This window comes from Pyrgilauda ruficollis, unplaced genomic scaffold (genome assembly GCF_017590135.1).
Source record: "Pyrgilauda ruficollis isolate IOZ18807 unplaced genomic scaffold, ASM1759013v1 scaffold57, whole genome shotgun sequence".
NCBI lineage: Eukaryota > Metazoa > Chordata > Aves > Passeriformes > Passeridae > Pyrgilauda > Pyrgilauda ruficollis.
The window spans coordinates 6482481-6495283 of record NW_024527377.1 but is presented as its reverse complement, the minus strand read 5'-3'; the positions used below and the strand labels follow the sequence as shown (position 1 = coordinate 6495283).

At 43.6% G+C, this 12803-nt stretch overlaps 1 protein-coding gene across 1 annotated transcript; it reads right to left on the bottom strand.

The window, feature by feature from the left end:
* Positions 1-1868: 1868 nt before the first annotated feature.
* LSM11 (LSM11, U7 small nuclear RNA associated) lies at positions 1869-12276 on the bottom strand. The gene is made up of 4 exons (XM_041482123.1): positions 11968-12276; positions 7896-8035; positions 7063-7146; positions 1869-5562 (listed from the first exon to the last, which is right to left on the bottom strand). The coding sequence occupies exons 1-4, from the start codon at positions 12266-12268 to the stop codon at positions 5173-5175; spliced, it is 915 nt and encodes a 304-aa protein (XP_041338057.1). The 5' UTR covers positions 12269-12276; the 3' UTR covers positions 1869-5172.
* Between the last annotated feature and the right edge of the window lie 527 nt (positions 12277-12803).

Below are 12803 nucleotides of genomic sequence, written 5' to 3'. Positions count from 1 at the left end.
GATTGTGCCCAAGGCACAGGTTAGAAAGCCACTTCCCATGTCAAGGAGTTACCACCACCTGAGTAATTCCTTTCCCCTCCTTTGTCTTTGCCTAATATTCCATTTAACACTACTCTCTGTCAGTGGGAAGCCATTCCCCCTTGTCCTGGCACTCCAGGCCCTTGTCAATAGTCTCTCTCCATCTTTCTTTTAAGCTCCCTTCAGGTACTCGAAGGCTGCAATTAGGTCACCCCAAAGCTTCTCTTCTCCAGGCTGAACAATCCCAACTCTCTCAAGTCTTTCCTGGTTTGCAATACTTTAATTACAATCAGAATTTCAAAAATTCTGTAAAAACTTACTTTTCCAATATTATTTCTAGTCAGCAGCAGCCTTTCCTAATGTTCTAACAGACTGTCTTAGCATTGCTATTAGCACAAACTTGAATTTTTTAAGCCAACATCAAGAAGCAAAAGCATGAACAGAAGTAGTTCTGGGCTGCAGATGCTGCAGACCTCAGCATTCATATTTTACACTTGGCAGTGCAGGCAGGAGAGAAAACATCCTCATATTAATTGGCAGTATTTGCAGTTATGCTCTGAGGCAGACACTGGAATATACCAGAGCAGCTTCTCAGGCAAGAGCTGTCCTGGCTGAGGGAATCACTGCATCACCTCTGAAAAGCTGCAGACTCTGCCTTCCAGCTTCATCCAGTGGCAGAGCTTGTGGTGTAAGTTGGTGTTTATAACTCTGATCTGTTTAATCAAAGACAGGAAGTTTACCATAAACATCTTCATAAACTCAGTGTTTTCAGTCTGCTGTCCCTGCTCCATTTTCCTTCAAGACTCTGGATCAAATCATTTACACCTGTCTCACTTAGGTCAGTGCCAGTAAGAAACAGAAAGGCTGAGTGTGGGCAGAATGTCAGACAGAATGTCAAATTCAATAAAAATTACACACCTTTTTACTCTGCCTCTTTTTGTCCTGCACACCTCTTCACCCAGTGATTCACAGGTGCAAGTGGGTGACTGCAACAACAAACTAGGAAAACCTAGCACTTTGTGAAGGAAAATAAGTAAAAAAATTTTTTTTTAAAAAAGTTTCAAAAAATCAGTTTACTCCGAAAAGTAATATTAACCAAGATAAATAATTCTTCTGACCAAATAATTCCAAAAATCTAAAGAGAACAGTATGAAAATGAAGAACAGCCAAAGGCTCTTTGAATTCAAAACTGGATGGGGTAACATTCCTTAGGGAAGGGTAAAAACCAGTGGGTACTCAGGCCTGTTCCTGCTGAGACACTGCCCTGCTGAGGGAATGCTGCAGAAGAAACAATGAATCCAAACACTGAAGGAGAAGAAGCAGATGGAAAACAGCACTCACTGATTAATTCAGTAATCACCTGCAGAGGACATGCTAACTACTTCACTCTAGGTCAGAAAAAACCCTTCCAGGCAATTAACAAGCTGGATGAGTCAATGGAGAGAAGGAACCAAACCCACATAAGATTTTTTTCCCTTTTGGCCTTACCTTTTCTACAACCACAGCCCAATGAGTGTTTGATAAAAACAAAGCACCTCTGCAAAAACATTTCCTAAGAAACAATCCCAGAAATTAGAAATTATTTTAAAACTTTCTCAAATTATCCCAACTCTTCTTTGAAGTTATTGCAGAAAACTGCTCCCTGCAGTAACTGGGTGCCTCACCCCAAACACACTTGAAGAACCACTGCTGAGCACCAGGCTGAGCAAAGTCCTAGAAACACAGGACAGGTGGCACCTGTGGATCCTTTCTAGGGAGCTTTTCATATTTGCCCAAAGCTTTTTCACTCTCATGTTGCTCTCTGTTTCTCACTCTTCATTCCTTAACACAAAGAGGATCCTTTCTAGGGAGCTTTTCATATTTGCCCAAAGCTTTTTCACTCTCACGTTGCTCTGTTTCTCACTCTTCATTCCTTAGCACAAAGGCTTTGGTGTGTTTGTGCTCACAGCATCACTGCAGCAAGAGATGAAGGGCTGAGAGCAAAAAACTTTTTGAACAAAAAATTTTATGTTGAGTTTGGAAAAGGAAAACCACAGAAAAAAGCAACCAGAAACAATTAAAAAAAACACTGAAACCCAAAGCTCATTTGGTTCCAAAGGTTGTTTTCTTCTTTTTTAAAATAGATTTAGGAGAATATTTCAGTGAGGTAGAAGAACCCATTTCAGAACATGACATTCAATTTTATTTAAAGAGCAATGTTATCTGAAGTATTGAACAAGCAAGTGACAACACACCTACAGGATCACTTGCTTCATCACAATCACGATGCTTGAAAGAGACAAAATCCGTAAGACAGCATTTTAATAATGCATTTTAAAAATACACAATGCCAGAAAAAGTGGGAAAAGGAAGACATTTTGGAAAATCTGAAGTTGTAGAAGAGGAAGCAGCAGTATTTAGGAAGCAGCTTGGAAATAATGAGAAAAGCGGACAGGAAAGTAGGATACAAATGAAGAACCAACAAAGAATTCATTGAATCTAAATTGGAAGAGAGCAGTTTAACCAACTTCACAGATGAGAGGAGGAACATTTTAACAATGAGGTAGTGCAAAAAAAGTAGATAGTTGATAATCCTTAACCAGGTTTGCTCACCAAGGTGATGATTCTGGAAGAACAGGTTAGGGATGATATAAAAATCAAGGCACAAACTTAAGTCTAAGCACCAGCATTTTTCATAAAATGTAAACAAAAAAACTCGTAGATGTGAAGCAACAAACATCTGTAAGGTTTCAGGGAAAAATCCATTATGAAAGGAAACATTGAGACTTCCAGCAGCAACTGAGAACTTGGGGAAGCGTCAATCAACAGGAAAGGCAGCACAGCCACAAAGACATTCATGGTAGTTGTATCTTAAGTTAATGCACATGGCATAAACTAGGCAGACAAACAGATTTAAAAATATGAGGTGAAGAAAAGCAAGAATTCAATGAACTGTCACTGTATGCCAGCCTGAGGGTGATCTGACAACCTTTGGTCAAATATGAAAGAAAGAGGAGAGGTCAGAACCAGTGGCCTTTGGTACTAATAGAAAAGGAAGAGAGGAGTCATCCCAAGCAGCTGAAATAAGAACAAAGCTGCCAGAAAACAGAGAGGAAAATCCCCACAACCATAAGGAAGAAAATATTCATTTGCAATAAAAGCTGCTGGGAAATCAGGAGCAGATATAAGCACCTTTTTTCTAGCTTCACATGTTTCTAGTAATTTGTGAGGTTTCTGGTTAGTACATAGAAAGCCAACCAGGAAAGGGTGCAGAAAGCCAGGACAACAAGAACAGTCTTTGTAAACCAGAGTTTAGAATGTCCTGAGGAGACAAAGTACTGACAGGAGAAAAAAAAAAAAAAAAAAAAAAAAGAAGAAAAAAGGGAAAAACTGCAGAGCATATGAACACAAACATGAACAGTAAAGCAGGAAGGGCAAACAAGAACCTCCATGAGAAGAATCTTTTCAGTGCCTAGTCTCAGTTCACAGAGGGATGGGATTACAGTAGTAAAGCAATGTTTCAGAAGAAGCTGCAGAGAGTATTTAATTTTTTTCTTCTCTTTTTCTCCCTTGATGAAACTATTTTGCCTCAACAGTACTTTTTATTCTGTCCCAGGCTGAACTTGGCTTTGAGCTCAGTGGCTGAGCTCATCAAGCCCCATGTCATATGAAATGTTGACATAAGTTTCAAGTTCCCCCAGAGGCAAACAGCTGCTTTGTGTGTCCAGAATGCCTGCTAAATGATTTCTGTGATTCACCCAAACACCAGACATATCCCTAACGACCAAGCAAGCAGAATGCTGCATCTGCAGCAACAGAATTCCATGTCACCCACAGTACAACCACTCAATTTGAGAACTCAGGGCATCTATATGCAATGTAAATCCTGCTATAAAGCAATTTCCCAACTTCAGCTTAAACACACAGAGCTGCTGCAAAGCACAAGGCAGTTGATATGAATACAGAATAGCAGCATGAAATCTCCTTTGACAACAAAGGGAACAGGCTACATAATGAAACAGCTTCATTTACCCTCAAACTTCTGCAGGTAGGTTTTTTGGAAAGCAGTTCATACCTGCAGAACCCTGGCCTGACCTGCAGTAATTCAACAGCCCTGCTAAAATGAAACACTGATGAGTTGACTTCTATACTTCAAAACCTTTTCAGGCACATCTCCAAAGCTCAACTGGAATTAGATGATGCATCCCTCACGTGGACAGGAAAGACCCATGAAGATTCCTGCTCCATGAGAACTGCTGGAGACACAGCAACTCTGGTTTCAATAGAGGGAGCCTGAAAGGTGTTTAAATACAGGACAGGTGTGCTAAACACAAACACACCTGAGAAAAACCCAATCTTTGCCAGCTTCACTCTTACACTTAGTAGCAAGTGGGTGAAATATAAAAGGATAGTTTTCCATCTTCACCCACAGATAAACTCCAAACAGGGACGTCTGTGAGCCAGCTACATCATCTGCTTGCTGGTAACAGGGCCAAAGCACAGCATTACAAAGAGAGACTAAGCTTTGATAGAAACAAGTTACAGTCTTGCCATCACCCACATTAAAAGACTACTTTACAATTAAGAGGTTTTCTATAACACAGAGCATTACAGAGCTAACTATGGCAAAGAGGCCAGTAGCCATCAGCAGGATGTGACTCCAATGTTTTATAAACTGTTTCAAAATTACCATCAGAATTATGTCTGGAAAAGAGGACATCCATGTAACAGCAGCAGATAAACTGTTGGTCTCATTAGCAATTTCCTCTTGATACTACTCAGAATGTGCAAAAGAGCATTTCTGATTTATTGCAGGTCCAGATCTTATCCGTAAATGTGTGCCACAAGTAGTTCCTGTAACAGAGTACACCAAAATTCTCTTACAACCCTCTCCATTTAGCTTCTTTTTAAGAAACAGTGGGATCTGTTTCTTAAAACATATCACAGAAACAACTGTGTTGCTGACCTTCTCCTGAGATCCCCAACAGGGATCTAAGGAGGCTGCTTTGGCATCAAGCCCAGGATGCTCAAGTTACAATTCTTTCCCCTGCCTTGAGGTGGCAATGGGAAACCAGCCACGGTACCATCCTACTCAATGACAACTCTAAATAGCAATGGGAGCTGCAGCAGCAAGTCATGCTATCAAATAAATACGCTGACAAAGGCTCAGCCAAGTCAATGTGCTAAATGGACAAGCAAGACATTCTCTCCTCGAATAAAGATCTGGTTTATGTGGCGTGTGAACACCTGCTGATAATCCACCTTGGGCCGCCTCCTCCTCCGGGGCTGGCTCTTCGCTCGGGCCCCACCAGCGCTGGCCCCCTCTGTGTGGGCAGTCCTGCTGCCCACATCAGCTTCACTTCTGTCACCTGGGGTCTTCTTCTCTCCAGCTCTGCCCAAGTGTTTCTGCCTCTCACGCTCCTCTTCTGCTCCTCTCCCTCTTCCAGATCCAGCCTTCAAACTCAGCATATGAGAGTCATTTGTCAGGGCCAGCTCCTGTGAGACAGTCTTTGAGTCAGCTCCCTTCTTCCCCGAGGATTCCTGCAGCTTGAGTCTGTCAAACAGCTGCAAAAGGACAGTTATATCTATGACCACACTCGTAAAACAAGAGAGGCCGCTTGTTTCACACTTCTACAATGCATTTTCATGTACAATCACAAATCAGCTCACAAGACACAGTGACAAATCTCCACCAGGAATAAAGACCATGTTTGCTTACCAAAGTCAAACAGTGACAGAAGGTGAATGAGTCTCTTGCATGGTCATGACTGTCTTAATGTGAGCACCAAGGAATTTAATTTTGGGAGCAACACTGCTGTGTTTTTAACTTTGTGCCTTTAACTTTGGTCAGGAGAAACAGAGATACCAAGTTGCTCCTACAGCTCACTCTTCCCCATGTTCTTTTAATGTTGTCAGACAGTTTTAGAGAGATTTCCATCCCTGTATCATGAATCCCTAAGATAAGGGGCCTCCATTAGCAAAGTCCGTACACTGAAAAACAGGGATTTTTTGTGTTCCCCAAAATAAACTAAAAGATGACATGTGGGTATTCTGGGAGATGAGCAGATCACAAATAACAGAAAAATAATAAAAGCTACATCAGCAGACCCAAAGCACTGTATGAACTCATTAATCTAAGAACACATGGTGCTGAAACAGGAAAAGAAATTGCTTTTACTCTGGCAGCAGACAAGCTTTTATGAAATAATGACAAATGAGGTTTTTGGTTAGCCTCTCTCTTCCCAGCAACAGGCTGGAAAGCCAATGCCTATGAGAGTGAGCTAAAGGAACAATGACAACTTGATTATTTTTAACTAATCTTTAAAAGAAGGAAGGGTGGGATCTACCAGAAAACAGATTTAAATGGCAGGAATTTGAAAGCAAACTCCTCACAACGAAACATTTTAAATGCTTTTGTGATGCTTCTCTGATGTTCAAAAGGCCTGGAGCTGTTGCCATTCAATGGGCACTGCCCTGCCACATTTTTTTCCCTTCATTGTTCAGAAGCTCATCTATCATCTCTTCAGTTGTCAGCGTGGTAAACAACTCTATTTGCAGCTGGATCCTAGAGAGTGGAGAGCTTTGGAGATCTTGGGCTTCACAGTACCCAGGCTGGAAGCTCAAGTGACCAAGTGTGTTGTTCCTCTGGCTGCAGACATAGACTGTGCCATGAGGAACTTCAGCACCAGAGGGATGCTCTGCCACATTCCCTGGCAAGACAAACACGGACCTGATCAGTCCATGGTGCAAAAAACACACAGAATAAATCCCACATCAAAACCCACACAGTGAGCTTCTAGAAGTTCAGCATGCTACATTAAGCAGTGGCAACAATTCTGATCTGATTCTAAAGTGGAGCTTTAGTAACACTGAACAACTAAAGTACTTTCAGAAAGATCAGAAAACATTTTGGGTATTTTTTTTCTCAGTTCAAGTTATTTTAGAGTCATCTGTAATAAAAGGAGGTAAAATATTTCAAATTTAATCACAGGTTCCAAATCAATGCTCCCCTTTTCTTTGAAAAAGGAGATCCTAATAAGAAAGAAAACAGCAGATGTCACCTACTCGGGTCAGTGAGAGCTGAGGCTCTGCATAGAAGGCTTTGCCCATTACTGGTTTCCTGTAAGTCTCATCCACATCTGTCAGGGCCTAAAAAAGATGAAAGAAACGGAAAGATTGAAATTAAAATAAAACACGAAGCAGCTTTGGACCAGCTTTGTGTCAAAGCATTATGAAATTATGTTCTGAGAGAAAATCCGTCCCAGGAACAAGCTGTGCTTTGGAGCTGGTTTGTTAATCATCTAAATTGTACTGAGGTATAAAAGCAGCAGTGAAGTTCATTCTGCATTACTTGCAAAATCTGTGATCTTTGCTTGCAAAATCCTTCCCTCCTCCCCACTTCCAAACTTCTCGCACCTCCAGGCTCGGGAATATTTAATAGCTGCTTTTCCATCTACTGTCTTTAAGATCTTCACAAGGTAGAAAACAGGGAAAAGCTTTTGTCACTGGCAGCTCAGTGATGTTAGTGAGAGAAAACATGGAAGCACCCACCACTACAGAAAGATTGGGTTTTGCAGAGAAAGAAAGCTCTGGAAGCTTCTGATATTCCTCATATTCCATCTTTCTCTGTTCTTATACAAAACTATGAAGATGTTGGGAACTCTTCAAAGTTTCTCTCTCACCTAAAATCTCTCTAAGATGGTTGAGCACCTCCCAGATGTACCAGTCCAACACCAAGTTCCACTTAAGTCTGAAACCCAGCACTTGGTACTGGAGCAAATTAGTTTGTGAACCACAAAACCACATTAACATTCCCTGCATGTCGTTTGCTTAAACCTGTTGCAAATTTCAAGTTTTCAATATAACAGTTACAAATCAAGGGCTGGAGCAATAATTACCATATTCCAGAATTTGTCAAATGCAACCAAAAAGCCTGTGCAGACTCCACGAAGCCCTTTGAAAGTGCGGATGTGGACATTAATTCTGACACCATCTCGGACACAGCGATGGAGCTCCCCCAGTGGGCTGCCTTCATGGACTAGAACAGAAAGAGAACATCACCAGTCTCCATCAAAATACACAGAATCACAGAACAAAATCATAGAATGGCCTGAGTTGGAAGGATTGATTAAAGATCATCTTCTTTCAACTCCCTCCCACAGGCAGGGACAGCTTCCACTAGACTAAGGTTGCTCAGAGCCCCATCCACCCTGGCCTTGAACACTTCCAGGGCTGGCGCAGCCACAGCTCCTCTGGACAATCTGTGCCACAGCCAAGAATTTCTCCCTAATATCTAATCTAAACCCACTTTTTTTTTTTCAGTTTGAAGCCACTCCCGCTTTTCCTGTCACTACATATTTTTGTAAAAACTCTCTCTTCAGTATCTACCTATCTAAAAACCACATAGAAATCCACTCTATGTACAAGTATGGCTTGGCACAACACTAGTGCTCACAACAATAGCAATGAAGCCCCAAGCACTGTAGCACACTGTGGCTGCCATTACCAGACCACCAAAATTCTTCTTACAATGGGTAGAGCCAAGACCAGAAAATATGAAGGTTTTGCTTTACATAGCCCACAGCCAAATCAGCCTTAGCTGGAAATCTTTTTGCTACAGTTCAAAAACATGCCAAGTAATCCAAACTGTAAATAAAAGTGGTTGAGAGGGAACAGAAAGCTCACAGGGGCAGAGTTAGTTCCACAGAAAAGAAAAATGCCTGGTTAAGGCTACCTCAAATTAGTTATGAGCTGTGAATAAAGAATTGTAGCAGATTTGTTCCTTTTCTTTACAAGGATATTTCTGAAACAATGAATGACCAAGATCCTTCAACTTACTAAACTGGACCAGTTTAAACTGATGAAAATGCATTGTTTCAGTCAAGATTTCAGCAGCCAGCTGAACATCCTTCAAAGTCCTACAAGTCTCTGGCAAGGAAATAAAATTACTCTAAGGAGCAGCCAGCAATTAAACCATGCTAAAGCCCAGGACAATAATGCTTTAACCAGAGCAAAAGTGAAGGAATTCAGTAAAACATACAGCTTGCCTGTCTCACACAAGTCTTGTCTTCACACCAGAAATCTTTGCAAGTGTAATTTATCTAGAGGAGTAGATATTATTTACAACTTCCACCCATGCCTTGATACCCATTTGCAAACACAGCCCCAGGATTGCTGTACAATTCCTACTAAGAGTTAGACTTGGTCTAAAATCTCACACGGTTCTCCACATTAATAAAATATGTGAGCCAGAGATGACCTCTCACCTTGCACTTTAGGGACTGTACATTCAAGGTTTGATTTGCACACCAGAAAATGCTTCCTGTGAGTGTAAAGTGACTATGTAAAACAGCTGATCTGCAGGACTGGGCTGCAGGGTAATTCATGGCCACAGCAGGGAAATCTAAATCAGTTTCCTCTGAATTAACCTAATCACATTTATTTTTTGAGATCCATTGTCTTCTTGCCAGCCCTCTCCAGCTGGATGACTGCAGGAAATTGGTTTCACACAGAGCATAATCTGTCTCAGCACCTCCCAGCCTTGCTTAGGGGGTCTTTCCATGAGCCTCTGTCTCCTTCAGCTGAACTGATAACAAACATGTTCTGGATTGACAGATCCATCACAGGAACCACAGATGACACCACCACAATATCAAATTGATGCTTCCAATCAAGAAACAGTATTTTTTCTAACCAACCATGACAACTTACATAATAATTTAAAATGCAGACTTATTTTTAGATTTTAAGTTCCAATATTTCCTTTTAAGTAGGAACTCTGTCTACAACTTTTTACAGAATTCTACATCCAACCCTTATTTTCAACTATGCCTCTGTCTCTCAGCACCCAGGAAAACACTACACAGCTCCACCAAATCTACACTCTGCCCACCTTTCCTTGCTGTGTAAGGTTCTGGCTCCTCCATGGCAAACTTCCAGCTTCATCTGAGCAAAAGGGCAGAACACATTATCCAAAAACCTCTCAACAACTTGATATTCTCAGAAAAAATAAAACCAGCAAGGCAAGGCGTTTATTTTTGGAACACACCTCCTCTGCAAGCACCAAGGGCTGTAACGAGCAGGCTCTGCACACAACTAAATCTGCCTGTGCCATCTGCTTTGGTACAGACCAGCATGAACAATGTTTCAATAGACAGGGAAAAAAGTTACCCAGTTGGTACTCAAAATCCAACCCTAACCTGGATAAAAAAAGCACGTGCTTAATACCAGAACTCTGAAAAATTACTCCAAAACTACTATAAGTAGAGGGCAAGCACCTCAAAAATGTGAAAATAAAGATCTAAACTCCGGTTAAGTTCAAGTCCTTGTCCTCAGGGCAGACTCTATTAAGAGGCAAGATTAGAAAAACCTCAAGAGAAAAGCTGAAATAATTCAGAACATTGTCAAACACCTTTCCACCTGCCCTGCACATGAATTCTCTGCCCCTTGGCGAATGCAAATTGATGATAAGTAGCTCCTCCTGAACTGATCCACACAGTCCAAGTTCCAAACATCTGTGGTGCAGACATTCCCCCAGTTACAGGAAAAGCACACAACTTTGGCTATAAATCACTCTTAAAACACCCCAGGCTGCTGAATAGCACTTTCTGTATCAGTTGTGCCAGACTTCTTTGAAGTCCAGATATGGATGTACGGATATTACATCGGATATTAAGGAGGTGTTCTTAATTGTTCTTATTTTTTACAGGTTTTTTTTTTTTCAATTTTCATTACCAGTGCAAACTGAGATATTTTTTATTAAGATCTGAAATCAACATTTAAGGTCAGTTTTCTGGAAATCCTGGGCCAACAGAACGTCTGCATTTGTGCAGAACACTAAGCGTGATACTTAAGATCACACAGCATCTATAGCAATGAACACATTGTGTTCTAATGTCTAAGCAAGAAAAAGGTTTTGCCTTGGGCATTCAGAATTGAACATTTTGGGCTTTGCCTTTTTAGAAAAAAAAAAATTTAAGGTGATGGTGCAAAGATAATTTGATTCCACAATGAACCCCAGTATTTTTAATTAAGTGCACTAAAGTTACATCTCACCTGGCAGCAATGCCATTTGACTCTTGGCACAAGAAGCACCTCTTCATATTTAGGGGATGTTTACCCTGACCGCACACACAACAATTTTACAAGAAATATGTCTCATCATCACAGCTGATGAATTTAAATTTACATCACAGCTGCCTCTCACCTCAATCCACTGCTCTGCCATCCTGTTACCAGAAATGCCAGTATTTCTGCCTGCAGGATGTTTGGTTAGCAACCAAGTAACAGCAGTGTGTTACAGACTTTCCCTGTGGTTATGGTTAAACTACATCCCGGACTGACCCAAGCATCAGTCATGGTCTAAAACAGTACTTTTGAGAATATAGCAGTGTCTCATCCTTTTTCTCCTTAAAACCAAGAGGATGTATGTAATTCACCAATTAACAGAGCAGAACATCACTACAACAAGTCAGTATCATCTCTGTGTAAGCAGCTCTGTGAAAAGCTGTTCCTCATTCCCGCACACCATTTCAGAGAATCACGGAATGGTCTCGGTTGGGAGGAACCTAAAAGCCCATCTTGTTCCAATCCCCCTGCCATGGGCAGGGACACCTTCCACTATCCCAGGTTGCTCCAAGCCTCATCCAACGTGGCCTTGGACACTTCCAGGGATGGGGCAGCCACAGCTTCTCTGAGCAACCTGTGCCAGGGCCTCAGCACTCAAGTGTCATTTCCCATCAAACGAAATCATTCCCCCCACACCACCCACACCTGTCACCCAACCGCTTCCGCCAGCCACCGCTCCCTCCTCACCCCCAAACTCCCCCAAACTCCACCGCAACTCCACGCCGGCCCAGCCGCAATCCTCGACGCAGCTCAGCATGACCCCGGCGCTCACAGCCTCCGCCTCCCCTCAGCCCCGGCTCCCTGCGCCCGCCCAGCCCGGGGCCGCGCTGCCCGCGCCCTTACGGGGCATCCTGGTGAGGACATTGCGCGGTGCCCGCCGCCGCCGCGTCGCCGTTCCGCCTTCAGCCGCCTCCTGCTCGGGGCCCGCGTTGACCATGAGGCTGCGGAGGCGCTGGATGCGCTCGGACTCGGCGAGGTTGTTGAAGCAGGGCGCGGCGGGGAAGGGCAGCGGCGTGCGCGGCGAGTAGAGCGCCAGCAGCGGGTCGAAGCGGCTGGAGCTCACATCCAGGCGGCCAGGGCTGGGCGAGCGGCGGCGGGAGCCTCGCGGCTCCGCGCTCGCCGCGCCCGCCTCGTCCTCCTCCATGCCGGGCTGCGGGCGGCCGCAGCGCCCAGGGCCGCCGCCAGGGGGCGCTGCCGCTCAGCGCCGTGGGCCTGAGGGCGGAGCGGCCGCCATGGGCGGGAGGGACCCGGGAGGGACCCGGGAGGGACCGCGGGGAGCACGGAACCTCCCTGCTGCATCCGGCACCGGGGAGCGTCCAGCAAAAGCCGCAAAGATGGTGAAGGGTCTGGAGCATCTCTCTTTTGTAAGAGACACTGCGGGAGTTGGGCCTGTTTGGCCGAAAAGACTCAAAGAGGGGTTTCAAAAGGATGTGGCAAACTCTTCGGGGTGACAGGACGAGGAGCAGCGCACACAAATTAAAACATAAGAAATTTCACCTCAGAATGAGGAAGAACTTTACGTTGAGGGTGGCAGAGCACTGGAACAGCTGCCTGGGAGTGGAGTCTCCCTCTCTGGAGACATCCCAGACCCACGTGTCCTGGATAACCCGCTCCAGGTGTCCCTGCCCTGGCAGGGCAGCTGGGCTGGATGGTCTCCAGACGTCCCTTCCAACCCTGAC